This window comes from Archocentrus centrarchus, unplaced genomic scaffold (assembly GCF_007364275.1).
Source record: "Archocentrus centrarchus isolate MPI-CPG fArcCen1 unplaced genomic scaffold, fArcCen1 scaffold_87_ctg1, whole genome shotgun sequence".
NCBI lineage: Eukaryota > Metazoa > Chordata > Actinopteri > Cichliformes > Cichlidae > Archocentrus > Archocentrus centrarchus.
In genome coordinates, this window is record NW_022060297.1 from 130,992 (window position 1) to 146,533 (window position 15,542).

General features: G+C 42.0%; 1 protein-coding gene across 1 annotated transcript in view; it reads right to left on the reverse strand.

The window, feature by feature from the left end:
• The window catches only part of gna13b (guanine nucleotide binding protein (G protein), alpha 13b), a 32,077-nt gene that overhangs the window by 9,783 nt on the left and 6,752 nt on the right, over window positions 1-15,542 (reverse strand). The window contains exons 3-4 of the mRNA XM_030725958.1: window positions 5,499-5,549; window positions 2,562-2,762 (exon numbers count right to left, since the gene is read on the reverse strand). Coding sequence (XP_030581818.1) covers window positions 2,562-2,762; window positions 5,499-5,549 — 252 coding nt within the window. The remainder of the gene's footprint in view (window positions 1-2,561; window positions 2,763-5,498; window positions 5,550-15,542) is intronic.

The window sequence follows — 15,542 nt, forward strand, 5'->3', positions numbered from 1 at the left end:
ACCCATTTTTCTTGTGAACAAAAGTATTGGAAGAAGTGCCTGACAGGTGTGTTTTGTTGCCCAGATGTGTTCCGTTACATTGATTACTCAAACAATAAACAGCACTGAATGTCTGGGCTCAGTTTCAGATTTGGGTTTTGCCTGTGCATTTATAATTAGAGGAGTAACCAACATGAAAACCAGAGAGCTGTCTGCGAGTGAAAAATAAGCAATTGAGAAACTGAGAGAAGATTGAAGGAAAAAAAAAAAATCAATCAGTGCCATTGCACAAACAATGGCCATAGCCCGTACAAACATTTGGAATATCGCAAAGAAGAAATTCATCACTGGTGTACTAAGTAACAGATGTATGTGGAGCAGGTAGATCAAGGAAAACAACAGCAGCTGATAACAAACATTGTAAGTGCTGTAAAGAAAGACCCTAAAACAAGTGACATCAGCAACAACCTCCAGAGGGCAGGTGTGGACTTCATGAACAGAAGGACAGAGGCTTCACCCGAAGATGCAAACCTTTAATTAGCAAGAATAAAAAGAAGGCCAGGCTGGAATTTGTCAAGTTGTACATAGAGAAGCCTCAGAAACTGTGGGACAAAGTTTTATGGACTGATGAAACAAAGATTAACTTTTAAAAAGTGATGAAAAGGTTAAAGGTTGAAGAAAGAATGGATCTGCTCATGATCCCAAATGCACAAGCTCATCTGTAAAACACAGTGGGGGTGATGTCGTGTTTGGGCTTCATAGCTTCTTCTGGAATGGGTTTATTAGCCCTTTAACAGCAGTGATCGGCACAGATGCACCTGTTACCCGCCCTTACTTGCCACGATCAGCTGATGAACGCTGAACGTATCACTGCTGAGACGTCTGATCAAATTACCGTTATTCCGCGACCGTTTGTCCTATTGGAAAAATTCAAACGGTTTCTGAAAGCTGACAAATTGCATTTCACACCCAGTATAGGGTTATTACGGTACAAGTCCGCAAATGGTCTCACCTTTGAAGTTAAATAAAGGGTTAATATTCATTGATGATGTCACACATGATGGCAGCAGTACAATGTACTCAATGAAGTCTACATTAACATTTTGAAAGATGCACTCAAAGTGAACGGGAGCTCCTTCATCATGCAGCAACACAATGACCCCAAACACGCTGCCAAAACTACAAAGAAGTTCATCAGGGCCAAGAAGTGGAAGGTTTTAGACTGGCCAAGTCAATCTCCACGCTTACACCCTACAGTGACATTTAAGCTAGCCTGACCCCCAAAAATGACCAAACGAAAAGCGGACTTTGAAAACAGGTGGGAGGCAGAGCACCTGTTCGCTGACATCGGAGGAAAACCCGTGTATCTCTTTTCCCCACCTGCAATGTGAGGGGAAAAGAGTGGATTGATGTGACGTGCACAGGTGAGCTGCATCACTGCATCACACAGCAGGAAACGCTGCGCAGCAAAGCCCTGAAGACAGAACGCGTCATAAGCACGAAACACAGACAGTGAGGGGCAAAGGTTTAAATCACGGCAGTTTCAGTTTTTTCTGGAGGAAACAGCTTCTGATTTTGGTGCCGTGCCTGATCACACAGGCGTGATGAGCTGCCCGAGGAAATCTGTCAGTTCATGGAAAGTAAGAAAGAAAGAGAGAAACTAAGTAACTTGTTTCTTGTTTCTGGACTTTCTGCTGAAACCACATCAAAAAAGAAATTTGTAAATTTTCATCAGCTTGAAATATTTTCATTTTCTCTGTTTTTTTTTTGAAGAAAAATATAATTTTATATTTTTTTAATGTGTTGAGGAAAACGTTCCTGTATTATGGCAATTAAAATTCATATTGCTGTTTTTTTTTTTACTTTTAGACTGTTAAATAAATGTTAATCCTATTTGGCCCAGGACTTGGACTGTGTGTTCAGTTTTGGCCCATTCTGTGTATGACACCCCTGCTCTAGAGCATTTTACCTGCTAAAGAGGGACTGAAGGGAGTAACCCCCCCCCAAAACAAGCAACAACTCAAAGAGGCTGTAGTGAAAGCATCACAAAAGGAGAATGCGAACGGTTAGTGATGTCAGAGGGTCACAGCAAAGGATTTGCATTTAAATATTAAGTCTTATTCACTTGAATCTATTTGATCTATTCCCAATACTTCTGCTCACAAGAAAAATGGGTTGGTTCAGACAAAAGGTGCCATCTTCTGAACTGCGTATCGGATCCAGATGTCCGGATATAAAAGCTGAGATGTTGATTTTTTACGTCTCGTATTGACTTTCTTTACGTTAAACCCAAATGTTTTCAGTATACAGGAAAAATAAAGGGACTGGCCTCACTGTTCCTATACCTTTTGAGGGGAGTGTAAAAGCTTCTTCACCACTGAACAATCAGTAGCTGCAAGATACTGAATTTCTCCATGAAAACAGTGGTCCTGACAGAACTACAGTAAAAGGCTCAAGAAAGGATTTCCAATCGATCAGAATCTGATAAAGGGATATACTGAACCACACTGAGGTTCTCCTTAGAATAAAACTTGAAACTTGTCTCACGCTTCTGTGCAACACCGTGCTTCCAGATAACTCACCTGGTCATATTCAGAGGAGGAGACGAGGAAGAGAATGGACGTAACAGAGTCAAAGCATTCAAACCAGCGTCGTCTCTCAGAGCGCTGCCCACCCACGTCCACCATTCTGAAGGGTACATTCCTGATTTCAAAATTGTACTCATGGATGCCCTTGGTGGGCTTTCTGGCCAGAAGGATGTCTTGCTGGCTGGGAAGGTAGTCCTGCAAGCAGAGGAGTGACATGATTTTTGTGAAGGTTTACAACAAAATGTTTGTATTCACTGTTAAAATTGTACTGATATATTTAAGTTTTGAGAAACTTTTAATAACTTTGTTTAAAAGAAACTCGTCACAGACATGACCAAGCAAAAGAAAAGTAAACACTGCCCAAAGAAACCAATCTCAACAAATGAAGATTTACATGTGCTTATATATAATATTCTAGTTTACACAAGTTCTACATTTATTTTTTGTTGGACGGTCCATCCAGCCACATATTTTCAAACACTTATCTACGTCCAGGCAGTCATAGTTTAAGCAGAGCCACCCAGACCTCCCTCTCCCCAGCCACCTCCTCCAGCTCTTCTGGTGGAACACTGAGGCACTACCAAGACAGTCAAGAGCTCTCCAACACATCCATGGGGCTCATCCCAATTGGACATGGCAAACCAGCTCAACTGGTTCCTTTCAATGTGGAGGAGTATCAGCTCTACTCTGAACTACTGCTGAATGACTGAGTTTCTCACCCTTTCTCCAAGGAAGAGCCCAGACACTCTTCAGAGGAAGCTCATTTTAGCTGCTTGTATCTGTGCTCTCTCTAAAATTCTGAACAGAATGAGCGACAATGTAATGCAAGCTCTTGTTAGGTTGTACAGGGCCAAAACAGCCTGTAACAACAGGCCTAAAACTATCCCTATATCCCATCATCTACTCCCGAAGCACCCCCTATAAAGCATCCAGAGCGCCACAGTCAAATGCCTTCTCCAGGTCCACAAAACACACGTACACTGGTTACGCAAACTCTTGCGCACCATCGAATAACAAGGAGTAGTCCAGTGTTCTGTGACCAGGATGGAAACTGTAATCCTTTCACTGCCTCAGCTGAAGTAGGCAGCACTCCTTCCCCACTGTGTACAGTTTGGAGAGGAAGTTGCTTCTCCCTTCAGACATCTGATGGTTTGACATCAGATGTCTCAGAAGGCTTCCAGGTTGACCAAAAAAAAAAAACAAAAAAAAAAACCTTGTTCCACAGCCTCGGTGAACTCCTTATGTACTGGTTTCATGTACTAAAACTAAAATGAGGCACTTGCCTTTTGCCATATTGATACTACATAATAGTATGTAACCGGAATAGGAGCTAAAATCTGAATCTAAAGGAAATTGCTTCCTGTCCTCTGGATACTTTTGCTACTGACAAAAAAAAAAAAAAATTGGAATCACTTTTTTTTTTGTCAACTTAAGTTGACAAGAAGAAGTCTATATTATCTTGATTTATTGGATTGTCAGTCATCACTTATTTCTGCTATGAGCTGAATGGAATTATGAGTTGCTTCGCATTCTACTACTATGATCTAATGTTCTCCTAATAAATCTAACACTAAATACCGGTTTCAGGCAAGACAGAGTGTGAGAAGCAATGCACTGGATACTTGTATCTGTACATTACCACACAGATGACTGTGAGAAGAGCGATTTATTGAGAACTTCTGCTATTCACAATTACAGTACCATGAAAAGGTTATCAGCCCCAATAGTGATTTCTTATTTTTTTTGCATATTTGTCACACTTAAATGGTTCGGATCAAACAAAGAGTTCAATTTCAGAAGCCACACCCAGGCGTGATTACTGCCAGACATGTCGAATCAAGAAATCACTTGAACAGAACTTGCCTGACAAAGTGAAGAAGGCTCAAAGATCTCAAAAAACAACATCATCGTGGGTTAACAGGAAAACTGTTTGATTTTGGTTTTGTTGTCTTTGGCAGTTGGAATGTTACAACAGCCCTTTATCTGTTTTTAAATTAGTCTTAAACCCCCATCACACTGACGCAAGATCTGCTGTGGACAACAATCTGCAGTCGCATACAAAAAGAATGCAGAAATTGTCCGCCAAACTCTGCAGGCATAGGCCAGACCCTGCGGGACGAGTTTTCAAAAATTAGGTGCTACCTTAGTTTTGACTGTGGACACAGCAGACAGTTGCAGACAGGAGCGCAAGTAATGGCACGGTAAGGCATGTGTTCAGTCTGCTAACAGTCCACAGCCAGGCTGCAGGTGCTGGAAAGTCCAGGATCCAGAAAAAAAAAAAAAAAGTGAAAATACCCTAGGTGCCACCCTTTTTACAGCAATCCCATGACCATCCCCGATGATTTTTGGTGCAGACAAGCAGTTTACTCCACATCTGCCATAAGTACGTCCAACCAACACAGCAATCCGCAATCATCCGCAATGCACGTGTTAAGCACATCAATTCTCCTCAAATGTCTGCCAACTGCACACGCACACACACACACACACACACACACACACACACACACACACACACACACACACACACACACACACAGGTCAGCCACCTCTCTGCATAATTCTCTGCACAAATCATACACCATCAGGTCACGCAGTGTCATTTCTATGGATTGATTGCAGTTGCTGGTTTGCAGCGCACCCCCGCCCTCCACAGGATTCTATGCGACAGTGTGAATTAAATCTTTTTTGTTTTTAATCCTTCCTTTCCCGCTAACAAGCTCTGGATAAAGTCTTCGATATCTGAAATTTGTCAAATAAATGTGTTGTCATTGCAGTGCTTTTTGGTATATTACCCGCAAGATGACCCATCCTGGCAGGAAAACTGAGTGCACACCAGAAGAAACCAGTGGGGCGACAACAGGAAGAGAATGGTTTGCACCATCTGTTGGGAAGTTGAAGGTCTGTCACCGCAGTGTGTTGAGGACTTACCGACTGTCCGAGCTTTTCCAAATTGTCCAGGAAATACTTGACTGACTCCCCCTGAAAGAGAAAGAGAGTTGAGCTCCATCTCAGTACTTCCTCATCAGCTTAGGAGTTATTAGCACTAATGTCACTTTATGTAATATCACCCAGCACAACTTAGCAGATGAACAGACTTACTATGAATACTCTATATTGACTAGCCACTTTGTTAGGTACACCATGAACTCTTATGGTTTAAGGCAGATCTGAAGGCATGCAACCATTGAACTGTTTCCATTTACAGTTTCCAGAAGGTGCTGAAAGCATTTCTCTGAGACAGTGGGCCATATTCACATAATAGTATCTGTGATGTTACATTACATCCCAAAGGTGCTCTTTTGGTGAAGATCTGGTGACTGTTGATGCTATTAGAATACAATGGACTCATCACCATGTTCAAATTTGAGATTATCTGAGCTTTGTGACATAGCACATCACAGCATACTGAAGCAGTCATCAGAAGATGGGCACACTGTGGTCATAAAGGGATGGGCATGGTCAGCAACAACATTACACCAACACCAGCCTGAACCATTGATTCAAGGCTGAATGGACCCATTCTTTAATCCTTTCACATTTTTTTTTTTTTTTCCTTAACTCGTCCCCCCCACTGGGCATTTTTGTGGGTGAAATACAGACTGGAGTATTTGATATACTAAGTATATACTAAGTATATCAAATAAGTATTTGATATATTCCATACTATTGATTTTGCAAGTTTCCCCACCTACAAAGAACTGAGAGGTCTATAATTTTTATCATAGGCCCACTTCAACTGTGAGAGAATTAAAAAAAAAAGAAATCCAGAAAAATCACATTGTATGATTTTTAAATAATTTGCACTTTATTGCATGAGATAAGTATTTGATCACCTACCAACCAGCTAGAATTCTGGCTTGCACAGACCTGTTAGTTTTTCTTTAAGAAGCCCTCCTATTCTGCACTAATTACCTGTATTAATTACACCTGTTTGAACTTGTTATCTGTAAAAAAGACTCCTGCCCAAGCACTCAATCACACTCCAACTTCTCCACCATGCCCAAGCCCAAAGAGCTGTCTAAGGACACCAGGGACAAAACTGTAGACCTGAACAGGGCTGGGATGGGCTACAGGACAATAGGCAAGCAGCTTGGTGAGAAGGCAACAACTGTTGATTATTATTATTATTATTAGAAAATGGAAGAAACACAAGATGACTGTCAATCTTCCTCTGTGGGAACTTAACTGCAGCTACTAACAAACAAGGCCGGATGTCGGTATGTCTCTTTATGGGCTTTACTGAACAAAACACGGCCATACAATACATAACTCTCTACTGTTATTGTTTTTCTTCTTCTCCTTCTTCTTACAAAAGTCATTCTGGCCCGCACATGTAACACAAACGCCACCTTGTGGACTGAAGTGCAATAACATGTAAATTCAATCATGTTCTAACTTGATTTTTCTTTTAACTAATAAAATGAAAACCATGAAATGTAACTTATGAATTAATAACAATGAAATAAGGATACAACATCCTCCCTGCCATGAAGACAGTTTATCTAACCAAACTCTAAAGGATAAAGAAGTTGAACTGGTCTTCTTAATATTGTCCCATCTGACATGCGCACTGCACAAGATCTCACAAGTCCATCTCTTCCTGGAAAGATTTCCTGGATGATCCCAGTTTTCCAAATCTGGCGTGGCGTCTTCTCCTCCCCAATGAGCACCAGATCATCCTTCTTGAGAGTGGTGGAATGTGAGTCCTTACAAAGGTGAGCAGATCTTAGCTCCAGTAAGTACTCCCTTTTCCTGCAACTCCAAAAATTGTGTAGAAGACGCTGGCGGTACTTCCATCTCCTTGTTAATTCCTCCTTTGTTGAACAGAGTGTGGCTGTCAGCACAGAAGGGCTTAGGTGGCAGGGAACAGAGTCGCTTTCTAATCAAAAAGTGAGCTGGAGTGAGGGCTCATCAGGTTCATTACAGACAAAGGTGAGGGGTCGTGAGTTTATTATTGCTTCTGTCTCTGCCAATAAGGATGATATCTCCTCAAAATTCAGAGAAGCTCTTCCCATCACCTTCCTTAAACATGTCTTAACTGATCTCACCAGTCTCTCCCAAAATCCCCCCCACCAGGCAGCTCGTTCTACAACGTACCTCCATGTGATGCCTTTTCTGTGAAGTACTTCAAGAGCTCCGGCTCCTTGATGGCTTCCCACAGGTTCTTGAGGTCTTGATCAGCACGTCTGAAGGTGCGAGCATTGTCTGAATAGACTGTTCTACAAAGGCCTCGCCTGGATATAAACCTCTTGAATGCCAGGAGAAACATCTCTGTTGACATGTCAGACACCAGCTCCAGGTGGACTGCAATACTTGTCTCTAAGTTGCATTAAAGTGTCTCTCATGCCTGAATGCATCACTTGTTCATGACAGTGTCTAATCAACATTTCTGAAAGTCTGTCGTTTGAAGGGAGAATGTATGGATGCTGCTCACTAAAGCTCATCTCTGAGTGTTGCATTCTTCCTCCCAGACAGATGGTGCCGTGCTCATCTAAAAATGGCCTCAGCTGTCTGATTTTTGAGTCCTTGTGAATGACTTTTCCTGCTCTTAATTCACTTGCTTCCCTCTGGAAACCTTGTCTTTGTGCCTCCATAACCCAGTATCGCTCTGCTTCAACCAACTCCTCTGCGGTCAACTCAGCTTTCCTTCTTTCACAGGTGCGAGTGTTGTGTGTGAATCTTTTAACCCACGCTGTGATTCTGAGAACCGTTTTCAGTTTACTGTAATTTTCCAGCCTTAACAGTGAATCTGTAGTGGTTTGTTCTGTATTACTGAACTGGACCATAATATGACTTGGCCTAAGCTCAGCCTTTACCTCATCTTCACAGAGCCTTTCATCAGTCAGTTCTGGCTGTATTGCTGAATTCAGAAATGGTGGCCCTGACCACCAGAGCTCCTCTTCCTTCAGCTTTGCGACTGCCTGGCCTCTGGTGGTGAGATCAGCTGGGTTAAGCCTTCCACTACAATGTGACCACGAATCTGGTGTGGTCAAAGCCTGAATCTCCATAACTCTGTTAGCGACAAACTGTTTCCATTTGTGTGGTGAACTGGAAATCCACTGAATCACAATCATGGAGTCGGTCCACATGCGGATTTGACTCGGCAGCATATTCAGAGCTTGTAGCAGATTACTACCCATCCTTGCAGCAATCACAGCCCCCATGAGTTCTAGACGTGGCAGTGTGAGTTTCTTAATAGGTGCAACTCTGGATTTAGACATTACCAGCCTTGTTATAGGCTCTCCCTCGGGTGTCTGTCCTTGGAGATAAGCTGCCGCACGTATGCCTTCTCACTTGCATCACTGAACACATGAACTTGAATATTTTGCATCCCTTCAATTCCATACCACCTAGGGATGACAATCAGATTAAGCTGAAGGAGCTCTGTACACCACTGCTGCCATCTTTTGGAGAGATCATCTGGCAGCTCCTCATGCCAGCTGACACCTCTTTGCCACATGTCCTGGAAGAGACATTTCACTCTTATTGTGAATGGTGTCAGAAATCCCATGGGATCGAACAGTTTGGCAGAGGATCGCAGAACACTCCTCTTTGTGTTCTCTTTGTTCTTGAAAATGTTCATGAGGTGCTTCAGATTAAAGACAAAGTCATCAGTTTCTGGCCTCCATTCTAGGCCGAGCACCTTTAACACGCAGCCGTGTGTTTCAGACCCCTTGGAAAGGTCAAAGTCATCTTGTTGCCACTTGCTCTTCAGTTCAGTAGAGTTTGTAGTCCATTTGCAGAGGTTCATGCTTGCATCAGACAGGATTTCCCTTGCACTTGTTGTCAGTGCATAAGCCTCTTTAACATTGCTTGAGCTGACAATCAAGTCGTCGACATACAAGGAGTCCTTGATAATGTTGACGACCTGTGAGTGACTTCTTTGGTATTTCTCTAGGTGATTTCTGATTGTTGCTGCCAGCAAAAATGGACTTGATGAAACATGGGCAACTTTACCGCTGCTCTGCCAGTCAGCCCGCTCGAAGGGGTGGCGCTTACATCGCTCAGTCGGCTGGATCTCTGCTCGCCCGTAGCGGCTGTTTCTCTTTCAATTAGTCTAGTTGCTCTTATTTTCCAGTGGTTGAGATGGTCCTGATAATCCACAGTCTTTACTATATCCGCCTCCAACTCATCCATCGGTATCTCCTGTTCAATGTCCTTTTCCATCTCCAAAAGACTGGCTTCCTTCACCAATAACATGGACAGTAGTTCCTGTAGTTGGTCACAATTCACATCATCCTTCGATATTTCCTCTTCAATAGATCGCAGGAGTTTCGTCGTGGAGGCTCTTATAACCCCACGTTTTTGTTTGAGTCTCTGTAGCCGCTCCGCCATTGTTTCGGTCTGTGTCGGTCATCAGCTTGTTGCAGCTATCGGCTAACGGTTCCCATCGTCACTCAGTCTGCCCGTCTCCCGGTTTTCGGCACCAAGAAATGTGGGAACTTAACTGCAGCTACTAACAAACAAGGCCGGATGTCGGTATGTCTCTTTATGGGCTTTACTGAACAAAACACGGCCATACAATACATAACTCTCTACTGTTATTGTTTTTCTTCTTCTTCTTACAAAAGTCGTTCTGGCCCGCACATTTAACACAAACGCCACCTTGTGGACTGAAGTGCAATAACATGTAAATTCAATCATGTTCTAACTTGATTTTTCTTTTAACTAATAAAATGAAAACCATGAAATGTAACTTATGAATTAATAACAATGAAATAAGGATACAACATCCTCCATCTGGGGCTCCATGCCAGATCTCACCTCGTGGGGTAAGAATGATTCTGAGAAAGGTTAGGAATCAGCCCAGAGCTACATGGGGGGACCTGGTCAGTGACCTGCAAAGAGCTGGGACCACAGTCTCAAAGATGACCATTAGTAACACACTCTGTCATCATGGATTAAAATCCTGCAGGGAACACAAGGTCCCCCCACTCACGCTAGCAAAAGTTCACCAATGACCATCTGGATGATCCAGAGGAGGCATGGGAGAAGGTCATGTGGTCACATGAGACCAAATAAGAAACAAAATGTACAGTGGGGAAAATAGAACAGAACGCCTTTATTGTCATTATACAGGATGTACAATGAGACTGGAGTATTTGATATACTTTTTGGTATCAACTCCACTCGCCATGTTTGGAGGAAGAAGGATGAGTACAAGACCTTGCCTTGTACAAGAACACGGTTCCAACTATGAAGCATGGGGGTGGAAACATCATACTTTGGGGGTGTTTTTCTGCAAAGGACAGCTGCACCGTATTGAAGGGAGGATGGATGGGGTCACGTATCCCTAGAGAACCTCCTTCCCTAAGAGCTTTGAAGATGGGTTGTGGCTGGGACAATGACCCGAAACACAGCCAGAGCAACTAAGGAGTGGCTCAGAAAGAAGATCAAGCTCACTGAGTGGCCTAGCCAGTCTCTAGACCTGAACCCAATAGAAAATCTTTGGAGGAAGCTGAAACTCAATGTTGCCCAGTGACAGCCCCAAAACCTGAAAGATCTGGAGAATGTCTGTATCGATGAGTGGGCCAAAATCCTGCTGCAATGTGTGCAAACTTGGTCGAGAACTACAGGCAACGTGTGACCTCTGTAATCGCAAACAAAGGTTTTTATATATAAGTTCTGTTTTTATATTGTATCAAATACTAATTTCATGCAGTAAAATGCAAATTAATTATTTAAAAATCAATTTTTTTTCTGGATTTTTTTATTTTAGATTCTGTCTCTCACAGTTGCACCTATGATAAAAAATTACAGACCTGTCCGTTCTTTGTAGGTGAGAAAACTTGCCAAATCGGCAGCGTACCAAATACTTATTATTCCCACTGTACCCGGTCGCTGCCCCATGCTGGTGCCAAGTATAACCTGTGGTTGCCAAAGTTTCCAGTTTTAGTCCTTGAAATAGCTGGCAAATATGAAACACGCCACTGGCTGTACATGCCACACATAGGAATAAAATGGGAAATTTTGGTGATCACCACAGCAACAGTGTGCAAAATATGACATGGGTGTGACTGACTTTTTTGATCAGGGTGACCTGCTGAAGGTTGATGTAAAATTTAGCATTGATTTGAAAAGGTACATTTTTTTTGTCCATTACAGAAATGTCACTCTTTCCCTTGTCAGTTTTTTTAAAATGGGGGTTTGGGACATCACTATGTCAATGTCCTAAAAAATTCAATAGGGTTGTCATTGACTTTTTTGATCACGATGCTGTAAAGAATGTAAAGAATTTCATGCATTTCCTAGAAACTATATTTTCTGACCTCCATATCAATTTCTGTTTGCTTCTGTAGGGGGTGCTTTTGCCATTTATTCCCAGTTATGGGTTCAGGCTGGTTCAGTACATAAGTGATTCAAAATTTGAGGCAAATTGGACAAAGCGTGTGCAAACAACTGCACAAACAATTTTCCAGCAAGACACAAAAATGAAGGCCAAATTTGGCACATTGCTATGGCAACACCATTTAATATTCTATAAAACCTTAAACAAATTTTAATGGCCCACTTGTTTAGATGATGCTGACCATTTTTGGTGACAGTGGGTTGAATGCCACAGAAAGAGTTTGTTAAAATACAAGGTTTGCAAAAACGCAGACTGAGCACATTACAAATTTCAATCCAAGATGGCAGACTTCATGTTTGTTAAGCAGCATTGCTCTAACAGGGTTTATACAGCAATCCTAGAGTTCAATTTACTACCTTTTACTACCTATTTTTACTACCAGCACGAAATCGAGCAGCAGCCTTTTTTGGGGTGGCGGTGGATTCACAGCACTAAGCCGTGTAAGATGATCGCCCATCTCTCACCAGAGACAAAACTTTATCCCACTTACTTGAAGGTGCAACTGTGACTGTTGTGACTAAGAGCTCATACACATCTATTTTTAAGATTAGGCTTAAAACTTTCCTTTATGATAAAGCTTATAGTTAGGGCTGGATCAGGTGACCCTGAACCATCCCTTAGTTATGCTGCTATAGGCCTAGTCTGCTGGGGGGTTCACATAATGCACTGTTTCTCATTCACCTTATTTACTTTGTTTATACTCCACTCTGCATTTAATCATTAATTGATATTAATCTCTGGCTCTCTTCCACAGCATGTCTTTCTCTCCCCTCAGCCCAACCGGTCGCGGCAGATGACTGCCCCTCCCTGAGCCTGGTTCTGCTGGAGGTTTCTTCCTGTTAAAAGGGAGTTTTTCCTTTCCACTGTCGCCAAGTGCTTGCTCATAGGGGGTCGTTTTGACTGTTGGGTTTTCTCTGTATTATTGTAGGGTCTTTACCCACAATACAAAGCGCCTTGAGGCGACAGTTTGTTGTGATTTGGCGCTATATAAATAAAATTGAATTGAATTGAATTGAATATTCCAAACGCATTTCAAGAAGACTCAGGAAATTTGCTTTTTTAAGAATATAAACAAAATGCAATGAAATTCAAGTTTCACAAGTCAATGATTTATTTTTCAATAGAATATTTTCCAGTAGAATATTGGAATACTGGTTTGCTGCTGAGGTGTGACAGTGATACTTGTGCTCGTAGCTGACCTTAAGGTTGCAGTTGCAGTGCTTTGTGTAGCACCAACAAACAAAATAGGGATCTGCTCTCCGCACGCATGAATCCGCTGCTGGTGAATGGTGGATGCTTTGTGTGATTTGATCGCTGTCACACCGTTCTAGGTCAAATTTAGATTTTTTTCTGCACACTTAAATTTTCAAAACTAAAAATATAGTAAATAAAGTTGTGTACAATTATTCACATTAAAATGCAGGAAAGGCCTCAGGTGTTTTTCTGTGTAACTATTTGCAGAGCAATCAGGACTCACATTAAGATGCTGCACAAATTATTTATGCCACCTCAAGAAACAATTTGTGTTCTCCACGAGACTGAGGAGCACAGGCAAAACTTGCCAGTAATGTCATCTCTTTTACCATTTTTCACCTGCTCCTCAGCAGCCAAATGCACCCAAATGCATCCGCATAATTTTCTGATTGGTTGATATGGTGCATTTTTCCACCAATAGGAAAGGGGTTGTCAGGAATTATTTTGTTTTTATTAGCAAGCACTCCCTGTTAGCGAAACTCACGTTTTCACCGTTTATTTCTGCACAAAATGCGCATTGAAGGTGAGGACAATATACAGGAAAAAGCATGGCATAAAATATTGGGCTGGTTTTACTTGGCCTTACAACGTAATTTAAAAACTGGTACATAGTTTGAAGTCTGCACTTTTGACTCGTGGCAGCAGCGTCCCGATGCTATGTCATCTCAAATCGGCGATGTCATTTTGTCCATGGACTCCAGAGGGTTAAGCCAGTCTTTGAATGCCGGGTCAGACCCTGATGTTGGACGAGAAGGTCTGGCTCACAATCCCAAAGGTGTTATATCGAGTTGAGGTCAGGATTCAACCGAGAACTGTGGACTCAGATTCTTCCACACCAAACTGGCCCATCCATATCTTTATAGATCTGCTTTGTGCACTGCTGTGCAGTCATTTTGGAACAGAAGGGGCCATACCCAAACTGTTCCCACAAAGTTGGTAGCATGAAATTGTCCAAAATGTCACTAAGCTTTAAGACTTCTTTTCATTGTAGCTAAGACGCTGAGCTCAAGTCCTGTAAACAGAGAACATGTCTCCAATGGCAGCGTGCTTTACACCACTGCATCTGTGGCTTTGCATTGTGTTTGATTAGATAAAGGTGCAGCTGCTTGGCAATGGAAACCCATTCCATGAAGTTCTCTATGCACTGTTACTGAGCTGATCTGAAGGCCACATGAAGTTTGGAGGTCTGTAGTGACTGACTGCATAAAGTTGGTGACCTCTGTGCACTGTGTGCCTCAATATCTGCTGACCCAGCTGTGTGATTTTATGTAGCCTACCACTTCATGGCCGGGTTGCCATTAGCAATCACTTTCATGTTGTCATAATACCACTAATAGTTGACTGTGGAATATTTAGTAGTGAGGAAATTTCATGACTGGACTTGTTGCACATGTATCATCCTGTCACAGTACCACGCTGGAATTCACTGAGCTCCTGAGAGCGACTCATTCTTTCACTGTTGTTTGTAGAAGCAGTCTGCATGCCTAGGTGCTGGTTTATACACCTGTGGCCATGGAAGTGACTGGAACACCAAAATTCAATTATTTGGTTGAGTGAGTGAATACTTTTGGCAATATAGTGCCGAATGAAAATCTCCCAAGTTAAAGTTGAAATTTTTTACAGCATTTTTGTTCACTTGTAACATTTTAAGCAAAGGAGTTAATTAGCCACAAGAATTTTTTTTAATGTTCTATGTTTATGCCAGTGATATTAACAAAGTTGTATCATGCAGCTGAGCAGAACTCAAACTGCATATTTTGTCTCTTTAATGGTGCGTTCACATCAAATGCAAAGCAAAGTTTAACCTTACATTACTGTCTCTAAACCATGCATCGATTTTTTTTTTTTTTTTTAACCACTTATCAAATTAAGGGCCACAGGGAGGCTGGAGCCACACTAAGCCCTCACCTCTTTTCCTCTCTATCTAAAAGCAAAGCTACAGCTGCCCTCAAGCAGTAATTAATTTGTATATCATTTGTGATGGTCTGTGGAATCAGGACAAGGTGATGGGGTTTTTCGACACAAAGTAATGCAAAAACTCGCATGAATAAGGATTCACCTCCATTTGTCACCTGGAGGTGACAAATTTGTTTCATCGCACAGAATTAACATGTAACCTTGTCATGCAGAAACCTGAAAAACTTGAACTACTAGTGTGCTGAGGTGGGTTTTTTTGTGTGTTTTGTTTTACTGCATTATGCTTTTGATGATCTGGGCTTGAAAAGCTATCGTGGGTTGTGTAACTAAGTGAGTACACAAATCGGTCTGTGGGGTCTGATTTAGATTTAATGACTTGATTTGCATGTTTGGTGATAGTGGAAGTAAAGTTTTCTACTTCTACATGAAACTGAGTATTTGATTTGAGGTTT